Raw genomic sequence first — 26,939 nt, 5'->3', positions numbered from 1 at the left:
GGGTGTTCAGGGGGGAAGAGATAAATCATAGAACTTATATGCAAGTATACATGACCAATGGACATGGACAACAAAGCTGGGGAAGGGGTGGGGAGATGGGGAGGAGGGTGTCAATGGGAAAAGAAGGAGAAACAGGTGTAACAAAAACAAATTAATAAAAATAATTTTTTAAAAATTAAAAAAAAATAGAATACTTAAAATTGCAAAAAAAAAAAAATAGAGGTGTAGCCCAGCTGGTGTGGCTCAGTGGTTGGGCAGGGACCCATGCACCAGGAGGTTGCTGGTTTGATTCCTGGTCAGGGCACATGCCCAGGTTGTGGGCCAGATCCCCAGTGGGGGGCATGCAGGAGGCGGCCAATCAATATTCTCTCTCATGGATGTTTCTCTCTCTCTCTCCCTCTCTCTTCCTCTCTCTCTAAAATCACTTTAAAAACAATAGAGAGGGCTAAATAATGGCGGATTTTGTTACAAACTGAATTTGATTAGTTTAGTTTCTTTCATTTAATGCTACAGTTCATCTGAAATATGTTTCAGTTAATGGTGAGCCCAACGAACAGAGGAGTAACAGCCAATGCCTAGAATGTTAACACTGATCCCGTCTGAGAACTGGGAATTGGAGTAAGTTTTGTTTTCATCTTCATATTTTTTACAGAATGTAGACATTCAATTTATTACTCGAGAGAGGAGATTTTGCAAAAACAAGCCTTCCCCCTCCAAATCAACTCTGAGCTCCGTGCTACCTCCAAGGCCTTACTGCTCGCTCCGAAGACATTGTTTATCCTGAGATCCCTGAGGCTGCCAGGCCCTGCAGCTGGCTACCTTCTAGCATTTTCATTCTTTCTTTGCTAATACTATTTTTTCTTCTAATTATAATATTATCACGTAAACACTAGAGATAACTGGGAAACATGACGAAGTACCCACACAAAGCTGCCTGTCCCGCTGCTCAGAGGTAACTAAAACTATCATTACTTCCCTGTGCTATTCCCTCACTTGCTTCCAACCTGAAGTCGTAGCTAATTCAGCTGTAGAATCCTGATGTTTTGCTTTGAAGAATTATATTATCAATACTTTTCTCATGTCATTCAACTTCTGTCCAAACCTTTTGAAATGGATGCAAAACATTTCAAACCACTAAGGTAGTCTATTTAACGAAACTTCAAGTCAGATTCAAAATTTTTGATCGAACAACAAAAAAAGTCACTGAGCTGAACAGTTTTACTCTCAAATCTTTGTCTTCATTTCGGGTTATTTGCTTAGGAAACAAGCAGAATGACAGTCATTAAGCCCTTTAATACATGTGGTTCAAACTGATTTTTTTTTTCTTTTTTCTCATCACCTGAGGACATTTTTTCATTTTTTGTTCAGATAGAGTGGGAGGGAGAGAGAGGAAGAGAGAGAGAGAAACATCTGCGTGAAAGGGACATATCGAGTGGCTGCCACCTGCACAACCCAACCAGGGCCGGGGACAAACTGCAACCCAGGTACATGCCCTTAGCGGGAACCGAACCCGGGTCTCTCTGGACCGCAGGCCAACGCTCTAACAGCTGAGCCAAACCGGCCAGGGCTCAAATTGCTTCTAAAACAGCTCATTTCAATTGTGCTCCCACCAGAGGACATGTGGTTTTTCATATTACCGAGACTTTGCTGGCAAAGTACCAACATATACTCTAAAAATGAGTATTTATTCACTTGGTGGTAGGGGAAAAAAAAAAGCTATTGTAATATATTTTAAAATTAGTTTTAATTTCTTTGATTATAAAATCAGTTAAAATGTTCATGTATTTTTCAACTATTTGTATTCCCTTTTGTACTTTATTTTTCTCTTGGGATTTAAAATTTTGTTATTTAGATTGACTTTTTTATTTAAATCAATTTGCAGGGCTCATTATCTATTAATGGTATTATCTGTTCATCTACAATATTTATGGCATACTTATTTCCAGTTTGGCATATTATTTCTCTGTTTGGTTGATGTATAGATTACTTTAATATTTATGAGCTCAGATCCATTATCCTTTCCCTTTGCATTTTCTTCCACGGCTTTGATTCTGAGAAAGCCCTTCCTTCGCCTTTCAGAGATCAGATTCCTATCTGTTTCCGCATGGTTCTATCACGGTTTTCTCCTCTTTCATTTAATGCTATAGTTGATTTGAAATTCACTTTGGGATATGGTGAGCTATAAGAATCTAAATTGTTTTATTTTCCAATGAGCTAGGCAATTTATCCAATTGTCTTGCGAATAGTCCATTCACTGCCCATTGTTTTCCAATGCTTCCTTTTTGTTATCAAAGTAAGATAATGAAAAACAAACAAACAAAACGCCCCGAACCATGCTTTTATCTGAGGAACAGTTGCTGTTAATAGTACTGCCGTGTGCCAAGTACTGTTTGTTCTAAGAACCCTCCACATCTTCCCCACAACCCTGTGCAGTGAGCGGGCCCCTACCCGCGCGGTACAGACCAGCGAGTGGACAGTGAGAGGAGCCACCCCAGGCAGTGGACTCACCCAGCAGGCTGGCTCCGAGTCCTCAGTGACCCTGACCACCACAGACTGTCCCTGCAGAAACAAGCTCCCCGTTGTTCCAAGTTCCAGACCCTGAGGCTTTACCTGGGGCTGATTTATAAGAGCCACGATCTGGGAGCAGCCACATGCCCATCAGTAGATGAGTAGATAAAAAGGCTTTGGTACGTTTGCCCTGGCCGGTTTGGCTCAGTGGTTAGAGCATCGGCTCATGGACTGAAGGGTCGAGGGTTCAATTCTAATCAAGGGATGTACCTGGGTTGCAGGTTCGATCCCTGACTCCAGTCTGGGTTGTGCAGGAGGCAAACAATCAATGTGTCTCTCTCACATCGACGCTTCTCTCTTTCTCTCTCTCTCTCTCTCTCTCTCTCCCCCCCCCTCCCTCCCTCCCTCTTTCCCTTTCACTCTATCTAAAATCAATGGGAAAAAAAATATCTTTGAGTGAGGATTAAAAACAACACAAAACATGCTTTGGTCTATTTATACAATGGCATACTACTCGGCTGTAAAAAAAGGAGGATATCTTACCCTTTGTGACAGCATGCACAGACCGGGAGAGCATTATGCTAAGTGAAATAAGCCAGTCAGAGAAAGACAAGTACCATATGATCTCACTCATATATCTCACTCATATGTGGAATCTAATGAACAAAACGAACTAACAAGCGGAATAGAAACAGACTCATAGAGAACAGACAGCTGTCGGGGGGGGGGGGGCTTGTGGGGCTCAGTGAAGGTGAAGGGATTAAGCAAAAAAAAAATCCTCATAGACAGAGACAACAGCACAGTGATTATCGGAGGGAAAGGGTGGGAAGAGGTAGAAAAAGGTAGAGGGGGAGTTAATGGTGATGGAAGGAGACTCTGGGTGGTGAACACCCAGTACAATATACAGATGATGTATTACAGAATTATACACCTAAAGCCTATATAATTTTATTAACCAATGTCACCCCAATAAATTTTTTAAAAAGGCATCAGGCATAAAGTAGGAAAATTCACAGTTGTAGAAAAAGCAAACACTCTAAGTAAAGAGAGCCTTGTAGCTTCAGCCTAGATCTAGAGATATAGCTATGAGTGCACAAAAAGCATAAATGGGTGTATATACAAATATATAGTTTTGATAGAAAACAACATACACACACAGTAAAGAAGACCACACATCAAAATGTACACATGATCTATAGAATCAGAATGCCTATGTCCACCTCGGCTTCAGGACTAATGGGCTGTGAAACCTTAGGCGATTTATTTAATTTCTCTAAGTCTCAGCTTTCTTATTAATGAAATGGAAATACTGCTACCACTTCATATGGTGACAGTGAAACAAATTCACGTGTGAAAAGCACTTGGAATAGTGCATGGCGTTTGGAAGCACTCAGTGAGTGTCCAGTGCCATTATTGTTATTGTCAAATTTTTCTAAAATTCCTATTTATGACATCTGTACTAAGAGAAAAGTCAATCTGTCTTACGGAGTAGAAAGGTGACGCTGTCTCATCACAGGAAATCTGAAAAGCACCCTTTCTATGGCGGTAAATGGCTCCGGCCCACAGCGCTGAGCAAATGGTGTCCCCATCTCATTTAACACCCACCTTCTTAGTTAATGTCCCATTTACAGGTCCCAGGGGACCTCAAAATCAAAATGTCCCAAAGAGAACTCATCCTCCCCTCCACAGCCCAGGCAAAGGGACGTCTCATGCTTCACTGAAACATCCCCTTTGTCCCTTCCACCAGCTGGAGCGAGCCTGCTGTCAGGGACTGCACTGTCAAAGCCACCCCCGATGAACGCATGGGGACCTTGCTCCTCATCTCCCCCACCAAGGCAACACCCAACCCCAGGCGGCCGTCCGAGCTGAGAGCAGGCGCGGTCTGCATTACCTCCCCGTATGCGATGGTGTTATTGTATCTTCTCATTTCTGGGTAGACGTGGTCCAGGTACCACTGGAAGTTCTTGCACTTTAAACTTCTCCTCAAGGCTCTCCTTTCAGAGACATCGCCGATGTCAATGCCCGGATTCTGAAAGTAGAGAGAAGCAAAGGGCGTCAGTGACCGGGGAGCTCCGGCCGAGGAGAAGGACGGTGGCGTCGCCCTCGGAAAAACCATCGGAGAGAAATCTTAACTTCTGTGCATGCTAACTCAGAGGGCCAGATTGAGGGGCCCTCTCGAATCATCTAGCCCCAAGCTAGACACTGCTCTCCCCTGGGCACCGCACACTGTCCCCCAAACCAGCTGCCCTGGTCGTCGCTGTGCGAGAGGGATCCTGAGACCCTGATGCGGCACCCTGTCCCCAGCTCCGTCTCTCCCGCATTTCCTGAGTGACTATCTGGGCCAATTATTAAGGGAATTATTTGATTAAGACAAGAAAATACATGCCTATAAACCACCTCCTGTCTCTCCTTCTACGCATGTGTAATTTCCCCCTTTGTTGGCTCGTGGTGAAGTTCATTTATGCAGAAGTGAAAATAATTTTCCATTGCAAAGCTTGTAATAATGTTCTAATGAATAATTCACTCTGCTTTTATAGAAATGAACCTGTAATGGGCTGCTGTGTGCTGACAGGGAGAAATAAAGTGGCTGAAATATGACACCACAGACTCAGCCACGAGATGGCCCCCGAGCTAGAGGAGACAGGATGCTCTCTCCCAGAAAGGCGGGCAGCCAGGCGGCATCATGGGGACCCAGGGGAGGAGTTCAAATTATTTCATTAAGATTTCTTCTTTGGCAGCCAAACAATGATTTCCAAAGAAACATTCCTTTAAATGTCAAACATTAAAATTCAAAGGCAAACCTGGGCAGCAATATTGAACTCTGTTTTAATATACTTAGTATGATTAATGAGAGCGGTTGCTTGTGAAAAGTGTGGTGGGGTGCACTGGTGTTAGGGACCAGAGGTTGTTTGTAAGGATGGAGAAAACACTGGGATGAAGTCGGCAGCCTGAGGTCTTAGGACCCTAAGTCACAGCACGGGTCTGGGTCACAGCTCCTTGTGTGCACACAGGAAAACTAACACCTGTTCCACTGACACCCCAGGGCTGTGGGCAGAGGTGGTGAAGACTCCCCTTTGCACCCCCACCCTGCCATGTGCTATGTGCAGGACCTTAAGCAAGTTACTTTTAACCTCCAGAGCTTCAGTTTACTCATCTGTATAATGGACATCACACCAAGTTTGTAGCAAGCTAGCATTAATTGAGCACTTAATAATTGCCCTGCTCTGTTCTAAGCCTCATGTTTAGCTTTACAGGAGCCCTAGGAAATAAATGTTAACCATCCCCATTGCACAGATGAAGAAACTGAGGCAAATGGTCCCTAAGTCATGAAGCTGTTACGAGGGCTGGATGAGACACTGCAAATAAGGAACTTATCTAGTGCCTGGGACATAATAAGGGCTCAACGAATGTTGCCTATCTTTATATCATAACATGCAAAATCACTTAAAGTGTAACAGCTCAAAGTGCTGCAGTGCCACCGGGGTTTTCAATACACTGGACCCTTATTTCTACAATTGTAACAACAGTGATCTAAACTCTTCTTTATCCACAGACCTTGCACACATTCAACTGCATTTCTGCCGTTCTGGGCTCCAGCCTCCTGAAATACAGGGGCTGCTATTTCTCCACAGGAACAGTTCCAGGCCACTCTCTCAAGGGCATGGCTCGGACACCAGGCTGAGGAGATAAACCCAACTGTGGCTGGGGGTTCAGGTCACCCTGCCGGGCTGTGGAGGACAAACAACACTCACCAGCATCCCTATATCCTGTGCCAGGCACTGTCCTAAGGATGCCACAGGTACTTAGATTTCGTACCTTAGATTTTGTTCTCACAACCGCCCGAGGGAGGAGGACCTGCTAGTATCCCCATAGCTGAGGAACCTAAGGTACAAAGACCATATCATGGATTCTTTCAAGATCTCATAACTAGTAAGGGGCAGGGCTGGGACCCAACGGCTGCAGTAACATGGGTGTTTTCCTACGCTACATTCTGAGCGGAATCTGGGGGTGAGCTGAAGAGCCATATGCACATGGGATTCAGCATACAGTAGGGGCACATGTCACGAGGCCACTGGAGTTCCACGGGAGGACACACGGTTACAGCAGAGGACAGGGTCTGCTGCCAAAACCTGTGGGCAAGAATCTTCTCGACACAATGTATGTCCAGGAGCAGGGCATCCAGATTAATGTAGTAAGACCGGGACTAACACAATATGACCCTTCTAATCTTTGTAAGTGGATTTTGAGATTTCTGTCGTCACAGTCCCCATGGACAGCGAGGGCTCTAAAACCTGGAGATCTGTGGACTCTCTCAAAATGCGCTCATAATTTTGCAAGTGTGAGCATCTTTCTGGGGAGGAAGCATCAGCTTATTAAAGGGATCGATGGCCCGTCAGACACAAGGCTCACTGTTCTAGGGAGACGGGGAGGGCTGCTGGGCCTACCTCCAGCGGCAGGTTCCACGCTATGTACACATGAGACTTGTAATCGTCCATCCAGACCTCGGCCACCCGGAGAGCATTCCTCTTGGTGTAGAAGCCGATGTTGCTGTTGTATGGCTTCTTCTTCCGCTCGATGTGGGCCACCCGTGAGCAAGGCAGGACCTCCATGCTGCCCCCGCAGAGCCACACCTGGGGGTGCAAGGACTTGATCAGCCTGACAGAGAAATTCCCAGATGTCACCGCCCCTCCCCAAGGCCCGGAGGCAATGGCTCAGGAGACTTAGCACTGAGAAATAACAATCTAGGAGTGAGAAGTCACATTTTCATATATAAAGCCACGGAGATTTCAGGGTTGGTTTGTTACTGCAGTATAGCCTAACCTAACCTAACTAAAACAGGTATAAAAGAAAATGTGGGGAATTTTAAAGATATAATAGTTTAGGATATAAAATCCATATCTGGGTAAGAGAGGCCTATAAACCTAAGGATCCTGGGGTCGCACAATTTTCTTCGTTCTCAGCAGTGCATGGGCATCCATGAACATTTTTGTCCCCACCTGGTTGAAGCTGTGCCCTGAAGACCTAGACTAAAAAGTTCAAACCAAAAAAAAAAAAAAAAAAAAGACCATCTTTATTCACATCAGCACCAAGTACACAGTAGTCTAGTTCTGCATGGTTAACATGCTCTATATTGGAGTCCCGAGAGCACAGATGCCCAGTCTTCTGGAAGCATCCGCCCAACGTGATCATGTGCAGGCCTCAGTGTTGCCGGAATATCCAGGCGGAAGGCCGGAAGGATGGTTGCCTTTGCAAGATGCAAAAACCCAAGGAAGTCACGCCTGCCATCCTCTGCCTGGGCATGGCAGGCATCCCGGCTCCCAGGCCCCACTCGCAGGGTAAGCTGGACCATCCAAGTACTCTCAGTCCAGGCAGGAAAAAGAAACCATTTCTGATGGTCCAGAGGGACGATCTGTGAAAATGAATGCCCTGGTACTGGTGGAGAGAAGAGGAAGAAGACACCGAGAAATTTCAGGGACTCCTGAGACCGCCCTGCTGTGAGGCTCCGGGGCTCTCCACAAACGAGACTGACTGGGAACTGACTCGGGTCGGCACGAACAAGGTGCGCTCGTCCCAGACCGGGTCATTTCAGGCCATTCTACCTTTAGTCTCCTGGAAACTGCACCTCAAGGATGTGTCCACCTCTCCGGGGCCTTTATTGATTAAACAGGGTGGCACAAGTCATGTGCGTGTGGTCTTCTGTCTCCATTTCCCAGCTCTGGTTATACCACATGGAAATCATCCGCCGAGGTTCTCCCCATCACCAAGAGTCCTCTCTCACCATGCTCCTTCCTTCAATGAGGAGACTGTGGTCTACGAGATCAGTAGACAGTGGGTGGTTCTGACAAGTGTGATTTGGGGCCTGATAACTGGGTGCCCCCATGGGTGAGGAAGCCAAGTCTGGGAGGCAAAATATTGTAAGAGGTCTGTGGGGAATAGGGTGGCTGAATTTCCAGGGGTGGACAATGTACAAAGACGCAGAGTTCCACAGTGATGTGGCATATGACAGTTTCAAAATTCAGGGGGTCCTGGCTGGGTAGCTCGGTTGGTTAGAGTGTCATCCTGATGCACCCAGGTTGCGAGTTCAATTCCCGGTCAGGGCACGTACACGATATGGCCAATGAATGCACAAATATATGGAACAGAGAATCTATGGCACTACTCTTGGTGACCCTCTGCTGGGAAGTGCGAAGGGAGCCATGTATAAATGGTGATGGGCCATCAGGTGTAATGACTCCAGGAGCAGGTGCTAACTAACTTATTTATCCAGAAATTATCCATTCAGAGCCCAATTTCTAGCTTGGGAATGAAATGAAGAGTGTCAAAAGACAGGCCCTTGCTTTTATGAAGTTGATGATCTTGCAAGGAAAACACACTGACTAAATTAACGTGCAATTTATTAATTTTATTAATTAAATCATCACAAAATATCAGAAACGAAGCTAACTTCCATGAAAGAAAGCAACACGCTACTAGAAAAATTAGCATTCAGTGAAGGGATGTGGCCAGGGAACTCAGAGAAAGCATCCCTAGGGTGGGACACTCCAAGTGAAACCAGAAGGGCCAGACTAAGCTAACTGAGTTCAAGCAGAAAAGTGGACAAGAGCCCCAAGCACAGGCAGCCAGCACAGCTGCCGTGACCTTGGGTAGGAAGGGCATGGTGCAGTGGACTGCATTCAAAGATGGCAGCAACAATCCCTCCCATGCTTCTTTGCAATGTGACTTTTTTGCTCCTCCCATCAAAAAGTTGGGTCTATTTTCCCACCTCTTGGATCTGGGCTGGTCTTATGACTTTCATTGATCAACCAAATGCAGTAAAAGTGGTGTTTTGCACTGCCCAAGGCCCAGCCTCTGGAGGCTTTGCAGCTTCCAGCTGCTCCCTCTTGGAATCCTGAGTCCCCCATCCTGTGAGGGAGCCAAGAATGAAAGGCCAAGGAACCAGGGAGGTCTAGTCCTCGCGGTCATCCTGGCTGAGGACCCAAGCGTGCGAGTTAGGCTGGGAGAAGCCAGACACTTCCAGCTAATGTCACCAAGAGAAAAGAAATACCCTCCTGACCCCTGCCCCAACTGCCAACTTCCAGAATTGTAAGCAAATTGATTGCTGTTATTTTAAGCCACCATATTTGGGCTTCTACAAACTGAATTGATACACACAAGCTATTCAAGGAACTAAAAGAACAGCCCTGTGGCTGGAACCCAGGCGTGGAAGAGAGGAGAGGAGTGTGAAGGAAGGTGGAGGGGAAGGGGGTTCGCACCAGCAGGGCCTGTAGGCCCCATTGAGAAAACGGGTCTTCGTTCTAAATGAAAAGCTGCTGAAGGATTTGGATTTGAAAAGATCAAGTATGGGGAATATATCAGCAGTGAGGAGGGGGGACAGAAAACGGGAGGTTCTTACTGTCATCCAGGGGAGAAACATCATAGCTTTGACTAGGGCAGCAGAATAGAAAACACAGGAATATGGTCAGGTTGGAGGGTTAAGAGGCAAAGCCATCAGGAACAGACTGCATACGGCAGGGAGGGAGAATGGCTCTCAGGTTTCCTGCTCATGCAGCCTGACATACAGCGGCAGCGTTCTTCACTGGGTCAAACAGCCGCCCAAACCTACCCAGTCCTCCGGAGGCAGAAGACATCACTTTCAACAATACATTAAAGTATTATGTACCATGACCACACGGGATTTCCAAGGATACAAGGATCCTTCAACATCTGTAAGTCAATCAACATGACATACCATATGAAAAATATCATTGATAAAAATCATATGATAATCTCAACAGATGTAGAAAAAAGCATTTGACAAAATTCAACATACTTTTATGATAAAAACCCTCAGCAAAGTGTGTACAGAAGGAACATACCTCGACATAACGAAAGGCTTATATATGACAAAGCCACAGCTTTAAGCTTTTCCTCTAAGATCAGGAACAAGACAAGGATGCCCACTATCACCGCTTCTATTAAACTTAGTATTGGAAGTCCTTAGCACAGCAATCAGAAAAGAAAAAGAAGTAAGGTACCAAAATCAGAAAGGAAAAAGTAAAACTCACTATTTGCAAATAACATGATACTATATATAGAAAACCCTAAAGACTCTACAAAAAATGTATTAGGGCTAATAAATGAATTCAGTAAAGTTACAAGATACAAAATCAATATACAGAAATGTGTTGCATTTCCATACACCCATTACGAGTGATCAGAAGAAGAAATTAAGAAAACAACCCCATTTAAAATTACATCAAAGGCATAAAATACCTAGGAATAAATTTTACCATAAAGGTGAAATACCTGTGCTCTATAAACTGTAAGACATTGAAGAAAGAAAAAAAAAATTGTAGTGGATACAAATAAATGAGAGGATATACCATGCTCATGGATTGGGAGGATTGGTATTGTTAGAATGGTCATACTACATAAAGCAATATACAGATTCAATGCAATCCCTATTAAAATACAAACAGCATTCTTCTCAGAACTAGAACAACTAATCCTAAAATTGATACGGAACCACAGGAGACCCTGAATAGCCAAAGAAACCAGGTTTGGGAATCACTGACCTTGGACACACTGTATCTTTTCTGAGGCTGTGGTGTTATGACTCAATATTCCAGGGGCTGAAAGAAGCTGGAACGTGCCTGACCAAAGGGGAATTAGCCTGGCTGTGGTCCCCGGGTGTTGAGAAGAGGTGCAGGTGTCTACTGTACCAGGTGCCACCCAGATCGTGTTCTCCCCAGGGCCTCTGTCACTGAGGACTCTGGTCAGCAAGAGAAGACAGTGTGGGAGCCTGAAGCCACTGCCCAGGTGGAGGTGAAAAGCTGTAGGGACGCCAAGGAGCCAAAGCCAACGTGACTGGTTTGCTTATATCAGCTATTCTTGTAGGCAGTGGCCTCAGAACATTTCTGATACATTTTCTCATCTGGAAAATAATTAGAGCATATCCTCCAATATGTTTACTTTATCCATTTTAAGTTATATACATATGCAACTGTACAAATATATTTTACACATGATAAATGTACATAGATAGAGAAATTTAAAGTGGTAGAGAAAGAAAAGCATTAGTATATTCCTCTTGTACCCAAGTGGATTTTCTTGTGTGGCCCACTTTGGAAACCAATACAAGAATTCAAATATCCCGGGTCGAGCCCTACCCCAGCATTTTAAGAGACCAGCTGTTGATCGTGAGCAGCAGGAAGTATTCAGAAATGAGTAGGTTTGGGCCTCAGAAATCTAGTGAGGCCCTGGCCGGTTTGGCTCAGCGGTTAGAGCGTCCGCCTGCGGTCCGGAGAGACCAGGGTTCGGTTCCCGCTAAGGGCATGTACCTCGGTTGCAGTTTGTCCCCGGCCCTGGTTGGTCGTGCGGGTGGCAGCCACTCGATGTGTCCCTTTCCCATCGATGTTTCCCTCTCTCTCTCTTCTTCTCTCTCCCTCCCACTCTATCTGCACAAAAAATGGAAAAATGTCCTCGGGTGGTGAGGATAAAAAAAAAAAAGAAATCTAGTGAGAATTTTCAACTCTGTCATTGAGAGCCATGATAACGTGCAAGCTGTTTCTCCTGAGATGCTCCAGGCTCCCTCTGGAGCCTTTGCCCTCTGGAAAGAGCCCAGATGCTGTTATAGAAGGAAGCCCAGAGCCCTCTCCCTACCCCGCACTCCAATCATTCAGATTGAACAGGAAGCAGCAGAAGCCAGAAAGAAACCCAGTGCCATCCTGAGCCCTCTCGTCCTCAGCACTGGCCAGTTCATCACCAAATCCCGAAGACGATGCCTCTTACCTGTGGCTCACCTCCACTCACTTCCCTTCACATCCCCCATGACCACCAGACCTCTTCCTCCAACATCACTGCAGCTGCCACACCTGGACCACAGAACTACCTCTCCACAGCTCCGTCCATCCAACCTCCCCTCGGCAGCAGGCGGTGTGACCTGACGGTGCCATGCCTCAGAACACTTCGCTGGCCGCTGAGTGATGTTAGCAAGTCACTCTGCCCCTCTTCTCTCAGGCCTCAGCTCTTCTTCACCTAGAAGGTGGAGTTACACTACACACCTGCCCACATCGCGGAGCTGTTGTGAGGATCACTTGAGCTGGTGGATGTAAATATCTGGGACACACATAGTCCTCCAGCCCTTCACAGGTAGACCAGAGATGTGGTTCCGGGCTTGGACCTGGTTCTAACCCCCCTGCTTGTAATCCTGGCTCCCCTGTTTATTAGTTGACCTTGGGAAACTTCACCTTTCAGTGACCCAATGTCCTCACCTATACTGCAAAGAATAATAGCAGTCCCTATCTCGCAAGGCTTTAGGAAGGTGCAGATGAGATGTGCGGTATGTCAAGTGCCAGAGCAGTGCTTGGCTCTGAGTAAGGACTCAACACGTTAGCTGGGTCATCGTCGTCATCATGACGCCAAGGCTAGATTTCCAACCCCTCGTTCTCATCTCTCTTCATGCTTCCAGCACCGTCTGCCAAGAGGAGGTCCTGGATTGATTCTAGAAGTTTTCTCCCAGATCAAGAAGCACTGAATACACGGGCAGGACTGGCATGCCGATGAGCTGCCCTGGCTCGTCCAGTCCAACAGTCTCCCCTCAAACGTCCAGGCCTGTGGCTGAAGTGCATGCGTGGACGGTGCCCTTCAGAGACCTGGCCAACACGCTCCCTCAGAGGTGCCTCTCTCGGCTCCGGCTCCCTTGCCTGCTCCTCCCACTCAGCCCCAGTCATGGCCACTGCCGGAGACTAGAACATGCCCTCCCAAAACACGCCTCTTTGGCATAAGGATTATTTTGATAAACAGCAGACACGGGAGAAGCTCTGACAACAGAGTGGACGTTCCCCTTTCGTAAGGGAAATTTAAATTTATAAAGGAATAATCCCAAGACTCTCATTCATGCAGAGGCACTGACTTAAATCTGCATAGCAAACATTACCCTTGCTTATGGTACCTTTCCTGGTTCCCTTCCCACAGCTGGTCTTCCACACCCTTCTTCCTTTGTTTTAGCTGAAAATGGTATTAGAGTGCCAATTCTAAGCTATTCCTTTGAGTTTCTCCCAGGTATATATGAGATATACCTGTCAATAAACATGTTTGATGTTTTCTTGTTAATCTGTCTTTTGTTACAGTGGCCTCAGCCGAGAACCTGGAAGGGTAGAGGAGAGATTTTTCTCCCCTACACCACCCTCCACCCACAAGGTCTGTAACTGCTCCAGTGGTAACCATGGGTGCCCGCGCCATCCATTGAGATCTCTCAGCCCAACCTAGCAAAGCAACTCTGCAGTCCGCAGGCTGCAGTGAGGATGCAGCGTCCCACCCTGATGTCTTACAGATGTCAGTTCATGAGCTATGTTATCTCCCCAAGTTCTGTTTAGCTTTTCTCTTATGAATGTAAAAGGGGCTACACAGCAGACCTTACAAGCTTAGGGGGCCACGTGGCAGGTCTGACAAGCTCAGGGACCAAGAGTAACCACAGAGGATGGTCTGGTCGCAAATTCCTAGCTTGGCAGGTCACGATGAGTAGTCACATGCCAGGCCCACAGCCTCTTAAGCAAAGGCCAAGCTTTACCCTAAGCAGCCCTGTCCGTTGTTCTTCTGCATCTAGGATAACGTACCTCTGAAACAGGGGAGTCATCTTCCAGACCCCTCTAGGCACAACTGCAGGCACCAGAGCACAAGGCCGTGACACCCCTCATTGCCATCTTGCTGCCTGCACCCCGTCTTTCTGCTGTACCTTGTTCAAGGTTATCTATCCTGGGCCCACTAATGGGAAGAAGGGTTTCTCCTCTTTACTTGTAATCCAGTCCTAGAGATCTCCCCTCTTTCCTTCTCCTGCCTCCTTAACCTACCACCAGTGGGTTCCACGTCACCCTCCTTACATTGTCTCCTTTGATTCGGATGCATAAATAACCTGCAGAACTTCCACTCACTCTCCGGAGCATTGCTCCACCCATACATCTTGCTTCCTGGCATGTCCTCACATTGGCTCCAGTAGACTCTTATAAAGCTTCTTAATAGTTTTGGACTTTCTTTCATTGATAAGACGAAAGAATGAAACATTGAGACTCAAATGGGAGAATTCCAAGGGAGTTAAAACAGGTTAGGCAGCCCTGGATGGTGTTGCTCAGTGGTTAGAGCATTGGCCTGCAGACTAAAGAGTCGCAGGTTCAATTATGGTCAAGGGCACGTACCTCGGTTGTGGTTCAATCCACGACCCTGATTGGGGTGGTGCAGGAGGCAACCAATTGATGTGTCTCTCTCACATCTGTCTCTCTCTCTCTCTGTCTCTCTCTCTCTCTCTCTTCCTCCTTCCCTCCCTCTCTCCCTCTCTCTCTCTCTCTCTCCTCCTTCCTCCCTCCTTCCCTCCCTTGACTCCATCTGAAAATCAATGGGAAAAAAATCCTCTGGTGACGATTAAGAAACAGACAAAAACAAACAAAAACAGGTTAGGCAGCCAGAAAGGGGTACAGGAAATAAAACTTCTCCAGTCTATGTTCAGTAAGCTTTCTTCCCAACTCACATACCTGAATTAACAGGAAATGTCCCTGACATCTCTCAAGAGAGAGGGAAATACAATTTTCTCTATATTTTGTCCTGGAGATTTGGAGTACAAGAAAAAAGGGGGGGGAAAAGGTAGGGTGAGGGGAGCCTAAGAGCCCAGAATTAAGTAAACACCCTGATGGCTCCCTGTGGTTTGTGGCCAGCAGCTCCTGACATTCTGGATAATCAGGGGTTCTGGGCTCCCCCCGTGAGGAGAGATGGAGGTGCCTGGCCTTCAGTACCTCACTCGCAGGACCTCCTTGCAAGGACTGACCTGCATCAGACGCACAGAACCTGCAAGTCCTGCGCTGGGCCTCCCCTGCCCTTCCCCAGAGCGGGGAAGCCCTGCCCCTCCAGAGTCTCTCAGGTGTCTCCTTCCCAGGGACAGGACTTCTTCCTGGTACCAGATTGAAGTCACTTCAGAAGCCATTTAAACCCACTTACATTGTTAAAAACAACATCAGAGGAACTGATGCAGACATTACATAAATGAATAGCCCCATTCCATAATCCAAGTACAGGCACATTGTGGCCTTTCGTCTGCTGGTAAATTCTACTCACAACGACACCGATTTGTGGTTAAGAGAACATCTAATTTGTTACTCCCATCCTACCAATCCTTTTAGGGACTACTTGGTAACCCACTTCCCGAGGGCTGGGCTCACCCTCCTGGAGATCGGGGCTCCCAGAGATGCCCCTGGTCCTCAGCGACCTTCTCTGCCATCCCGGAGACGGTGAGCTGGCTTTTCCCAGCTCAGTGCACATTCTATCCCACAAAATTGGATGGACACATAATGGTTTTGCTCCTAAAGTCCTTTTGTGAGAATCCAATTTCAATTCTGCTTTATTTATTACTGTTTCTCAGAAATAGGATTTACAAATATGGACCTCAAGACGCATCTCGATGTAGCTACCACAGTGACAAGAACCCCTAAATACCTGGATTCCATTGCCAGTCAATGCAAGTCATTTTTCTTAATACCAGACGAGGAATTAAAATGCAGCCTGTACGTGACATGTGATTCAGAGGAGGAAAGACACGCACACCGAAAGCAGCTGGATTCATGGAGCATGGAAGCCGGGTGGGAGAGCCGGTTTCTTTTGATTTTTGTTGCTATTGCTTATGCCCTTAAAAGTATAAAATGGGTGGGGGGTAATACTGGATCTATGCTCACCAGTTTAAAATGTACCCCAGCCTTATAGCATGTAAGTGGCAGGAAGGGCCTGGGCTTCTGTGTTAGAAAAACAATCCCAAATAGCCCACTTTCAGGTCGCTGGGCCGGCTTGCCCTCACTTCTTTGCCCCCCTTTACCCCTCCAGCACCCCCCCTTCACTCCTGCTCAGGAGTTTCCTGTGTCAGCATTCTCCACTCCCGTCTCTGTCCTATCTCTGCCCTGTTCACAGACTCCTTCCTTTGACGGTTCTGTGAGAGCAGCTCCCACTAAGTAGGTATTAAGCATGTTATCCCTCTTGGCACCCAGCCTGATTAATGCCTTTAACTTGTAAATAATCGACCTTCCCGAGTCATTCAATTCAATACCATACACATGTTTACTAAGACCGGCACGCAGAGCTAACTGCTGCCAGGGACAGACAGGCAATTTAGACAGGGTCCTACTCATAGTCTCCGCTCTTGCCTTCAAGTTGGAACGCCAGGGATGTGCTGAAGACTGCGTTAGACCCTTGGTGCGAACGCAGCCAGAAGAGGGGCCGTCATTCCCCTACCTGTGCACCCGTGTTCTCCCGTCATTTAGTCCGCATTTTGCCTAGAATTAAACAGGAGTTGGCAGGGTGCAATTACAGTGAACCGTGCTTACCCACAGGAGGAAAATGAATGATATTTCATTGTTTTTAACACCGAGGGGCCAGAGCTTCGTGATCTGGAAAGAAACTGGAATGTCTGTGTCCTGCACAGTGCATCCTATCACCACGGTTCAGGAGGTCCGCAAAGGGGATCGCGCTCTCTAGTGCCCGAGCTCCCTCACTAAAACCGGCTCGGTCAGGGCTAGATAAAAGGTCCTGCCAATGATCACTTCCAGAAATCTGCAGAAGGAGAGAGGGGCTGCAGGGTTGCCAGCAGTTTGGGGCTGGGACTAGGACTAGGGTGAAGCCAGGTCTGATCAGGCCTGATAGACCCACCAGATGAAACATCTGTCCATCGGCCACCATCTCAGGAAGCTGCCCCATAGGAGAGTCTGAAGACCAGAAATACGGGCCCTTCCTTGGATGCAGTGCTCTTGGGCATGTTGGAGCATTTAAATCAGGGAAAGACAAACACAGATCCTGCTTTACTTGGGTCTTGGCACAAAATGAAACTTCAAAATCATTAGATGAGCCTCCTAAGTGAATCTGGGACAGCAGTATGAAGAGTTACACCAGTAGGTTTCACAATCTCAAATCTGTTAATGCAAACATTGTGGGTTTGATCAGCAAAGGATCCTAACAACTGGATGGGATACCCATACGCTAAGAAAATGATGAATCTCAGTCCCTGACATTGAACTCTAACATCTATTTTGGTCCCCAACAGAACAAACAAATCACGTGATTCTCTACTTGGGCCATAATCATCTGTTGCCAAACCTAACCCAACAGGACACCACCAAGGGGGAAGATCTGGGCCAACTTCTCTGAGGCACAGGCTGCAATGTGGGCAGCTGTATGCCAGCCTCCCTGACAGCTAGGTGTGCTGAAGACTCCTCTCATGTGGGCCTGAAGGAGGTGTTCTACCTAAGGCCTGAGGTGCTTGAGAAGCTGGTGTGCCTCTCTGGTCTCTCCCACTGCGCAGGGACCGTGGACGTCACCTGTTGCAGGTGGAAGGACCACACACAGAAGAAACTGAGGTCCAAAGAACCACAAGGAAGGCTACCTGCCAACCATGAATATCTCCAAGGGGTTTTTCACTAAAATCCCAGCTAAGTCACTGAGATTTGGAGGTTTTCTTGTTCCAGGGGCCAAAGTGACGCTCCAGATATTCCCTATCCCATATTTTGACTTTTAAGTGTATAGAGCATAGAATTTTATTATTATTATTTTTATTTTTAATCCTCACCTGAGGACTTTTTTTTGCATTTATCTTCAGATAGAGCGGGAGGAAGAGAGAGAGAGAAACATCGATGTGAAAGAGACACATTGAGTGGTTGCCACCCGCACGACCCCAACCAGGGCTGGGGACAAAGTGCAACCGAGGTTCGTGCCCTTAGCGGGAACCGGATCCGGGTCTCTCTGGTCCGCGGGCCGACGCTCTAACTGCTGAGCCAAACCAGCCAGGGCTAAGTGCATAGAATTTTAAAATGTGTGTAGGAATCCCACGTTTTGAATGGATCAGAAGTCCTGAAGCAAGGGGCCTCCCCGAGGTTCGTTCCAATCCCGTACTCTCATTTCTGCTTTTCTCCCAGAGAACAGCTCACTCCTCAGCTTCCAGGAGGCTGTGGCACCTGGATATTGACAAGGTCACCGATCTGCCGTCTCCTCCTATTCTCTGCCCTGCTTGGGGCCAATCGTGTTTTGGAAATCGCTGGGACAGTAGCCAGCAACGGAGCTGGTAAAGAGAAATGGTCTTTTAAATGTTTAAACAGTCCTTCCTGGCGCTGCTTGGTTCGTGCTCTCTTAGCACCGGGTCCGGCATCTCCTCCAGGCCTGCGGTCTGTCTGAACGACGCTGAAATGTCACCTCCTACCTGCCGCCTTCTGCGGCTGCCAGCAGCTGCCAGCCCGGCGCCCACAGAGCCCGGGAGGCCGAACGCTGAGCACACCACCCGTTCACAAATAACTCGGCCCAGAAGACAGCCTGCCTGACCGAAAGATGTCTACCCACTGTCCAGCTCAGAGAACACGCAGGAAAGACACTGTATTATCCTTGAAAGCACGCTCTTTTTCTCCTTTTGTCAAAGGCCTGGGGTCGGAGGGGTTGGGTTTTGTTAGTTCTTAGACAGAATACCATTGAATAGCATCGATCTTGAAAGCTTAAAGCCCCATCCGCTTCGAGTTCCTCCAGAGGCCACTCCAGGTCTTTGTCCCGGAGGGCGGGAAGCACAATTCACCCTGTGATTGGATTTCATCTTGTCTGATGTTCCCAGCAGACGCCGTGTGCTCCTGGTCACCCCTGCATCCCAAGAGAAGGGCTTAGGGGGCAGAAAGAAACCACGTCTACGAGGGGCTCAGTGGAGGATTTCCCAGATTCACATGCTGAAGTCCGCACCCCAGTCGTTCAGCCAGAATGTGATTTTACTTGGAGACGGGCCCTTAAAGAGGGAGTTAAGGTTAACTGAGGTCACCAGGGTGGTCCCTACCCAATGTGAAAAAGGTCCTTACAATAAGAGGAGATAGGGCACACACAGAGGGAAGACCGTGTGAGGACACAGAGAAGACAGGCATCCACGAGGAAGGAGGGAGGGGTCAGAGAACCAACTCTGATGTTGGACTCCAGCTGGGGAACGAGGAGAAAATCTTCTCTTCTCTGCTGTTTAAGCCCTGGGCTGTGGTGCTCTGTGCCGGCAGCTGCACTGACTAATATACTGCATCGAACCTCAGTTCTGGAACTGAATTCATTCCGGAGGGCTGTTCGAGGGCGATTTGTCCGAAAACCAAGTCACTTTTCCCCCATTAGAAATACTCTAAATTGAACAAATCCCTTCCAGACCCCAAAATGATACCGTTTTAACTTTTCTTATCTACAGCACATGCCTAATGTACTGTTTAATCTATAAACAAACACTTATTTTCTTAAATCCATCAAACCGCCCCCAGAAGCCGTAAACAAGTCCCCTCAGCCCATCCCAGGGTGTCTTGCAGGAGGTCGGTTCAGCATCTTGGCTTTCTCACATGTCGCTGCCTCGGAAATGCAGTCGCCGGCTAACTGATCTTTGTTTTTCCAAACCAGCAATAATTTTCTGCCGCTTCAGTTGCCCGTGATCCTAGTTTCTTTCACACCCTTAGCAAGGCGGCCTCCTTCTCTTTTAAAATGGTGCTCATCATCCGTTTTGCCAGCAACGAAAGCAAACAGACAAAAAACCCACAAAAATATCCGCAGCTGCTTCCCGAGATGCTACCAAAGCGAGGTTTAGCGGTCGACTGCCTGGCGTTCTCTCCTTCGTCTGCGGCCCGAGAGATCCGAAAGGCTTCCAGGTCGAGAACCCGATTTACTCAGACAAAGACGTTCTTTCTGCGGACAGCTCGGCTGCAACACGACCGTCCAAGCCGGGAGGTGTCCGAGAACCGAGGTCTGACCGTGTCCTGCCAGCACTTTCCATGGATTTCACGGCAGTGACACTGGCTCGGGGCACCCGCTCGCCCTGACCCATAGAAGGGTCTAGAGAACCTAGGAGAGGGTCTGAGAAGTAAAACCTTCCTTCGAAGACTCGAACCGTGAAGGGCTGGAGGCAGGCAGCTGCCCACGGAGCCCCCGCGGAGCCTGTCAGTGTCCTGGAGAGCCGCTTCAGGAAGACATTCTACAGTTCCTCCCAGACACAGAAGAGAGGTCAGGTGCTTCCATATGGAGAAAAAAACAGCTTCTGGCCCCCAGGCAGGAAGGGGCTTCTTTGGCAAAAATGAGACACTTGGTTCCATGCAAGGAGTGGGGTCAGCCAGGGGTGACACTGTGCTCTCGGGATCACAGAAGGGACATCAGCAGACAGCCCCCATACTCCCGGTGACGTGTCAGCTGCACCCCGTGAACCGGGGCAGGCGAAGCTGGGGACACTGGGAGCAGCCGCTCTAACTCGGCGGCACCGTGAGCTGCAGGAGGGACGCCCCAGCGACCCCGGAATCCAGGCGCTGCCGTCCTTCTAGAACCTCCGCTCCCCTCCTCAGCCCGGAACGGCTGCCTCGCAGACAAGAAAGCCGTCCGCCGTGGCAGCTGAGACGGACTGTGTGTCGGTCACGCTGCAAAGTGTTCTGTGCTGTCCTATTTCATTCTCACCACAGGCCATGAGGCAGGTCCTGCCCCACTTGTAGACGAGGGAGCCGAGGCTCAGGGACATACTGACCATGCCCCAGGCACACGCACGTTAAGGGAGGGACCTAAGTGCCAACCTGACGCCGGTTAGCCCTGGCAAGCTTCCCCACCACACATACTTCTGGAAGTCTCTCTACCCTGGAGCCTCTCGGCAGTGCCACCGACCCCCATCCTAAGGTCCTGGTTATTAGGATACAGACGAGCTGAGTCAGAGGGTCTCCCTGACCAGGGTTCTCTGCATCTCTGTCACCTGGGGACCTTTCAAAAGCACACGTCCCAGGTCCTGGGCCCTGAGATCCTACCTGGCAGGTTTGGGGGGGAGGATGACTGGGCATCTGCATTTTGATGGGCTTAGGGAATCTTCTTGTCTGGAGCTAGGCAGAGAGCCTTAAACATCTGTGACAGAGACACCTGTGCCATCTGGTGCAGCCTATGGATCCCTGCTCATAATGAAAATACTCAAATACGACACAATGCCCAGAATTACAGCGAACCCAGTTGTGTCAAAAGTCATGATAGAGTAACACATGCTTCTTTAACACATTGAATAACAAGATGTCTAAGTTTGGAAGTAGACAGGAGGGACCTGAGTATTCAAGATGCCCACAAGAACAGGGATTGATGGGCGTGTGCCTGGGGTCAGTGCTGGAGACACCGCGCTCGGGTGCGATCTGCAGCCTCCATCCCCACAGAAACTCGCCAATCCAGCCTGAGACACGTGAACCGCAGCGTGCAGTTCACATCCCGGCCGAGTTGCAGACCCCTGGATTCGACCGGGCTCCTTGCAGATGTGTGGAGCCTTGTTTGGGGGCTCTGGCTAGCCATACAAAATTGTTTTTAGAATATTGATTTCAAGAGATAGTTTTCATGTTTCCACAAACAGGTTTCCCAAGAGGTTAAACCAGGCCAAAAAGGTGCTTGCTCTTCATTGGCAATGCAGTCGGCCTGGATATTTTAATCTCATCTCCCAGGCACAGGGTCTACATTAACAGACTGGTTTGAAAATTAACCACCAGGGTTGGAAGGGAAAGGAATCACATTCACTACTAATCTCTCAGGGGAAAATGTTGCAGGTTTATCTTGTTGTGAGCATTCTTGCATTCTAAGATTAAAGTCACCCCCACACACACACGCCCCCTAATCTTGCATTGTTTTGAACCTATCTTAATTTTCTAGATAACATGGTTTCCAGGTTGTGGGAAATGATCATCCTTCTTCAGAGCAAACGGTGCTAAAGTTACAGTCATGAGAAAGGCTGCGCTCTTCCTGTAATCAACCACCGTCCCTTGGCCTTGATGAGATAACCCGAAGGTTCGCCTGGAGGAAGCAATTGCAAAAGCTCCTCGTGGCGACTGGGAATGAAGCTTTATGAGCACCAGAAAGTGTGCTGTGCTTAGCTTTTCAACAGATCCTGGGTAATAGGGTTGGTGCGTGCTCACCAAGCATTTAATAGCTGAAAGCATGTCTTGCTGGCCGCTTCTGGTTGTGGGCTATGGTGTGGGCAGCTTTTCATGTTTCCCGGGCCGCTCGGTGACTCATCTCCACGGCAGAAGTAACAGGGCGGTCAGCGTCTCCCGCTGCAGCGAGCTGAGCTGTGGTCAGGCCGCTCCTGGGGGTGGACTAGAGGCGCCAGCCTGATGAGGATGATGGACAGCTGTCATCTCCAGGACACTGGTGGGCACAGTCCAGATCACCCGGGAGAAAGTGGAGTCTTTCTCCCCGGTGTGGGAATTGGAGATGAGGGTACAGTTCACTTGGGCATGGCTTCGTCCATGGGAGGGTCTAACCAAAGCACCCAGTGCCATGTGTGTCCTCAAACCTTTTTTCTGTGGATTGCTTTTAAAGCAATGTTCATCCCTCACAGCATCATGGGCCAGAATCCAGACTCCCAGGCCTCACCTGTATACTGAGGGCAGGACCCAAACCAGAAACTCACAAGGTCTGTTTCATTGTTTCCATCTGTTACTCTGGCTCAAGCCTCCACTGTCAGACTTACCTCCCCCCACCCCATCCCTCTTAGACTCTGTCTATTCTAGCCTCAGCCACTGTCCACATTGTACCCACACCAGGCCCACCCTCTCTGCCCATCCAAATCCCGCCCACTCTCAAGGCCCAGGGACCCTCCCTAGAAAGCATTTTCCTAGCCCTCCAAGGAAGGGACAGCCCCCTCCCTTCATCCAGTCCAACACCCCATGTTTGCGCCACCGTTTCACAGATGGAGCAGATGGTCTAAAATGCCGGCTGTGCACGGGGACACTGCGTGATGCTAATCTGTGAGCTGCATATTGAGCCAGTGCCGAGCGATGTCCCAACTGTCCTATCTCCACTGACCGTCGTCCTCCACAGCAACCCCCTGCTCCCACTGTTACACCCCGGCCACGTTAGGAGTGACCCACTCTGACCTCGGGCTCCTCTTCTTTTCTCCTGGTTCTCACACCCACCTGTCCCCACTAACCCGACCGAAGGAGAGCCTCAGGCCTCGTAACGACTGCACAAATAAAAGACTGTAACAGTAACAAGAGTCAGCACTCAACGGTGTGTTCAGCTCATTCGTTACATTTATTAACTCAGTCACATAATGAGAGAAGTATATGATCACATTACGAGAAACGTGCCAATATCCTCCCCATTTTAGAAACAAAGAAACTGAAGAACAGAGAGTTTAAGCAAATTGCCCAAAGACACCCAGTGTCCTATGTTTTTTTAGATTCTGTGTCTGTTGGGCAGTCATTAATCACAGGGCCAAACTATCACCAAAATGGCTTACCTCTGCCCTGCGATCCAGAGCTCACACTCTGAACCACCTCCTTATCTAACTCTCACGCGCCAGGCCGATACTCCCCCTGCCCTAAGTCACCCGGGGCCAGGCACCGGACCAGGGAGACAGGTGCGCCGGAGTAACTCAAACCAGTCAGCCCTAAGCCGCCTCCGGCCCTGCCTTGTCATCCCTGCAGAAAGCCCCGTCAAGGCCCGGGCCTAGGTGTTCCCCTTGCTCCTTCTGCCTCCGACCAAACCTGATGTTTCCCGTGGCCTTGCATGGCGCGGCACACCTCTCATTTCGAGGGGAACCATGAGAAACATTAAGCTTTCTCCCAATGGCACTGACCTCCGTGTGTGGCCGCTTAACTTCGTAAGCTAAGACCCAGGCGCAAACCGCGCAGCGAGGTAGTGGCTGAGCCGGGACCTGAAGCCGGCAGGCTGCCCATCCTGCCTCCCCTTGCATCGCTGCCCTTCTATTGCACCCTCCTGGCAAAACCACAAGGTTGAATTGGACCAAGTCTGCATTTTCAGAACCAGTAAACGAATTAATCAATCAACTGGAGAAAAATCTTATAAGCACTCGTTGTCACCATAAACGTATGTCCCCAAACCTCAAGGGGGCCCTTCATACACCTGCTAAGTCTCCTTCTTGGATCCTCACTGAAGCTGTTTCGGTCTTCCTCCTTCTCCACAAATCTCCAACCCCTCTCCTTCAGCTGATGGCATGGTCTGCATATTTTAACAAGGGCGGGCAGATTTTAAATAATAGATGCAGTAAATAAGTCAACTCTGTAGTACATTGGAAGGTGGTAAGTCTACGCAGAAAAGTAAGAGTGTGTGGAGAACTCTGCAGGGTCGGGTCCAGGCGGGGGGAGGGAGAGGCCATGTAGTATGAGAGGGAGTCAGTTCCTGGAGGGTCAGCAGGGGACTGAACAGACTTTAGCTTTTACTTCAAGTGAACTAGGGAGCCACTGAAGGTTTCGGAGCAGAGGAGTGCCACAATCAGACGTAATGATTAAGAGTATAGGTCCAACTGCTGTGTTGAGATGGACTTGGGGGCAGAGGAGATGCAGGGGCACCTGTGAGAGGCTCCTGTAGTGATCCAGGCAAACGTGAAGGTGAATTAGGCCAGAGGGGCAGGGAGGTGGTAGAGGTGGTTGGATTCTGGACTCTCCTGTTCCTTGGCTCTCCCTTGGTTCTTTCTACTCATCATGTTTCCCGATGGGGGGGCATTTCCCCTGCATTTTACAAGTTGGGGCTCCACAGGGCTCCTCTGACAAGCTGTCTTGGGCCAGTTGCCATCTGCATGGTGGTGACACTGAGTTTCCAGCTCGCATTTCTCTGCTGAGCATCAGATCCATAAATCCAACAGTCTACTCGCCCCTCTGTCTGGCTGGGCTGCAGACTGATCGACACTTAGCCCAAACTCCCCATGCATCTGTTCACCCGCCTCAGTGGGGATGGCACCCAGCACCTCACCCACTGTCCACAGAAGAAGCCTGGGACACTTCAGTCTCCTTTACAATCAAAGCCAGTGTATCGGCAGGATCTGATCCTCCCTCTGACATGGATTTGGAAAGCACCTGCTTCTGTCTAACCCTGCAGCTACTTCCCCAGTGCAGGGAGGACTGTGCAGCCTCCTGACTTACCTCCGGGGGACCTCCCTCCCTCCCTCTTTTCCTTCCTATTTTTCTTCATCCTCACCCAAGGATATTTTTCTATTGATTTTTCTTTTTTTTTTATCCTCACCCGAGAACATTTTTTGTTTTGTTTTTTGTTCAGATAGAGTGGAAGAGAGAGAGAGGAAGAGAGAGAGAGAAACATCGACATAAAAGGGATATAGTGGCTGCCATGCGCACAACCCAACCAGGACCGGGGACAAACTGCAACTGAGGTACATGCCCTTAGCAGGAATTGAACCCGGGACTCTCTGGACCGCAGGCCGACACTCTAACCTTTGAGCCAAACCAGCCAGGGCTGATTTTTTTTTTTTTTACAGTGAAAGGGAGGAAAGGAAAGAGAGAACATTAATGTGAGAGAGACACGTTGATTAACTGCCTCCCGTGCAACCCTGACTGGGGCTGGGGATCGAACCCACAACCGAGGTACATGTCCTTGACTGGGAGTGGAACCCAAGCTTCGTTGGTCCGAGGACTGACGCTCTAACTGCTAAGCCAAACTGGCCAGGGCTGCAGTGAGCTTTCTAGAGGGCAAACTGCACGGAGTACTCCCCCCTCCATCTTCAATGGCTCCCCACCGCCCTTTAGAGAAGGTCTCGAATATGCCTGCAGAGCCCGGCTGCTCGGGGCCCTGCTGGTCTGAGCCCGTCTCCCCCACTGACTGGTCGTGCTCCAGGCGACAGTCTGTTCCCCCGGAACCACCCTCTCTGGCCCACGGGCCCTGCCATCTGCTCTGCCCTCTAGACAGCACCCCTCGCCCCCCCCCCCCGCCCCCTCGGTGCTGCCTCGCCGTGGATTCTCAAGAAGCTGCCCCAGCCCTCAGTCGGAGCAGGGAGCCCCAACAATCGTCCTTTACTCCTCCAGCTGCCTGCTGTTGACTTGTTTACGGCCCCATCACATCGTCAGGGGCTGCTGCTCCTACCCGCCCCCCGCCCCCACCTGTCTGACTCCTGTCAGAGTCGCAGCTCGGAATGATGTCTCGGACACCGTCAGCATTTGCTGAATAAACAAAATATGGATCGGTGGGGTCCGGCCTCCCCGGGAGCCTGGCCTCTGAATACGACAGTGGCTCTCCGAGTCAGTCCTGGACCCTGGAGGCCCGAGGAGCGGCGGGAGGGGTCCTTCCTGCCCGGGACTGTGACAGTCCCCGGGGCGGCGACACCTCCAAGGTGCGAGGCCCAGGACCAGGCCCTTCACGGGTTATTTCATTTCATTTTCACCAGCGGCCTATCAAATTCGTTTTATCACGTTCACTTTGTAAATGAAACCCCGGAGCTGTGAGCAAACAGCTTTGGCCGTGGCGCGAAGGGCAGGTGTGGATTGCCACTTCGGAGTTCCACGCCGCCACGGCCGCCACGGCCCCGGCCCCCACACACGGGGAATCGTCTTGTCTTTCCAGTACATTTCGTATCCTCCTACCCCAGCCCCCCAGTTTCTCAAACCCTTTCTGGAATACGTTTTATTTCCGGCTCATACAGCTTTACGTCCTGTGGGCTGCAGACCTCGGCAGGGAAA

At 49.0% G+C, this 26,939-nt stretch overlaps 1 protein-coding gene across 1 annotated transcript in view; it reads right to left on the bottom strand.

Annotated features, from left to right (window-relative positions):
- Positions 1-26,939, bottom strand: part of GALNT17 (polypeptide N-acetylgalactosaminyltransferase 17) — a 433,455-nt gene that overhangs the window by 25,166 nt on the left and 381,350 nt on the right. Inside the window, exons 7-8 of the mRNA XM_036279727.1 lie at positions 6,954-7,139; positions 4,400-4,537 (exon numbers count right to left, since the gene is read on the bottom strand). Of these exons, the coding sequence (XP_036135620.1) occupies positions 4,400-4,537; positions 6,954-7,139 (324 nt within the window). The remainder of the gene's footprint in view (positions 1-4,399; positions 4,538-6,953; positions 7,140-26,939) is intronic.

This window comes from Molossus molossus, unplaced genomic scaffold, assembly GCF_014108415.1.
Source record: "Molossus molossus isolate mMolMol1 unplaced genomic scaffold, mMolMol1.p scaffold_m16_p_3, whole genome shotgun sequence".
Taxonomy (NCBI): domain Eukaryota; kingdom Metazoa; phylum Chordata; class Mammalia; order Chiroptera; family Molossidae; genus Molossus; species Molossus molossus.
Note: the sequence above shows the minus strand (reverse complement) of the source record. Positions and strands in the feature narration are given on the sequence as shown.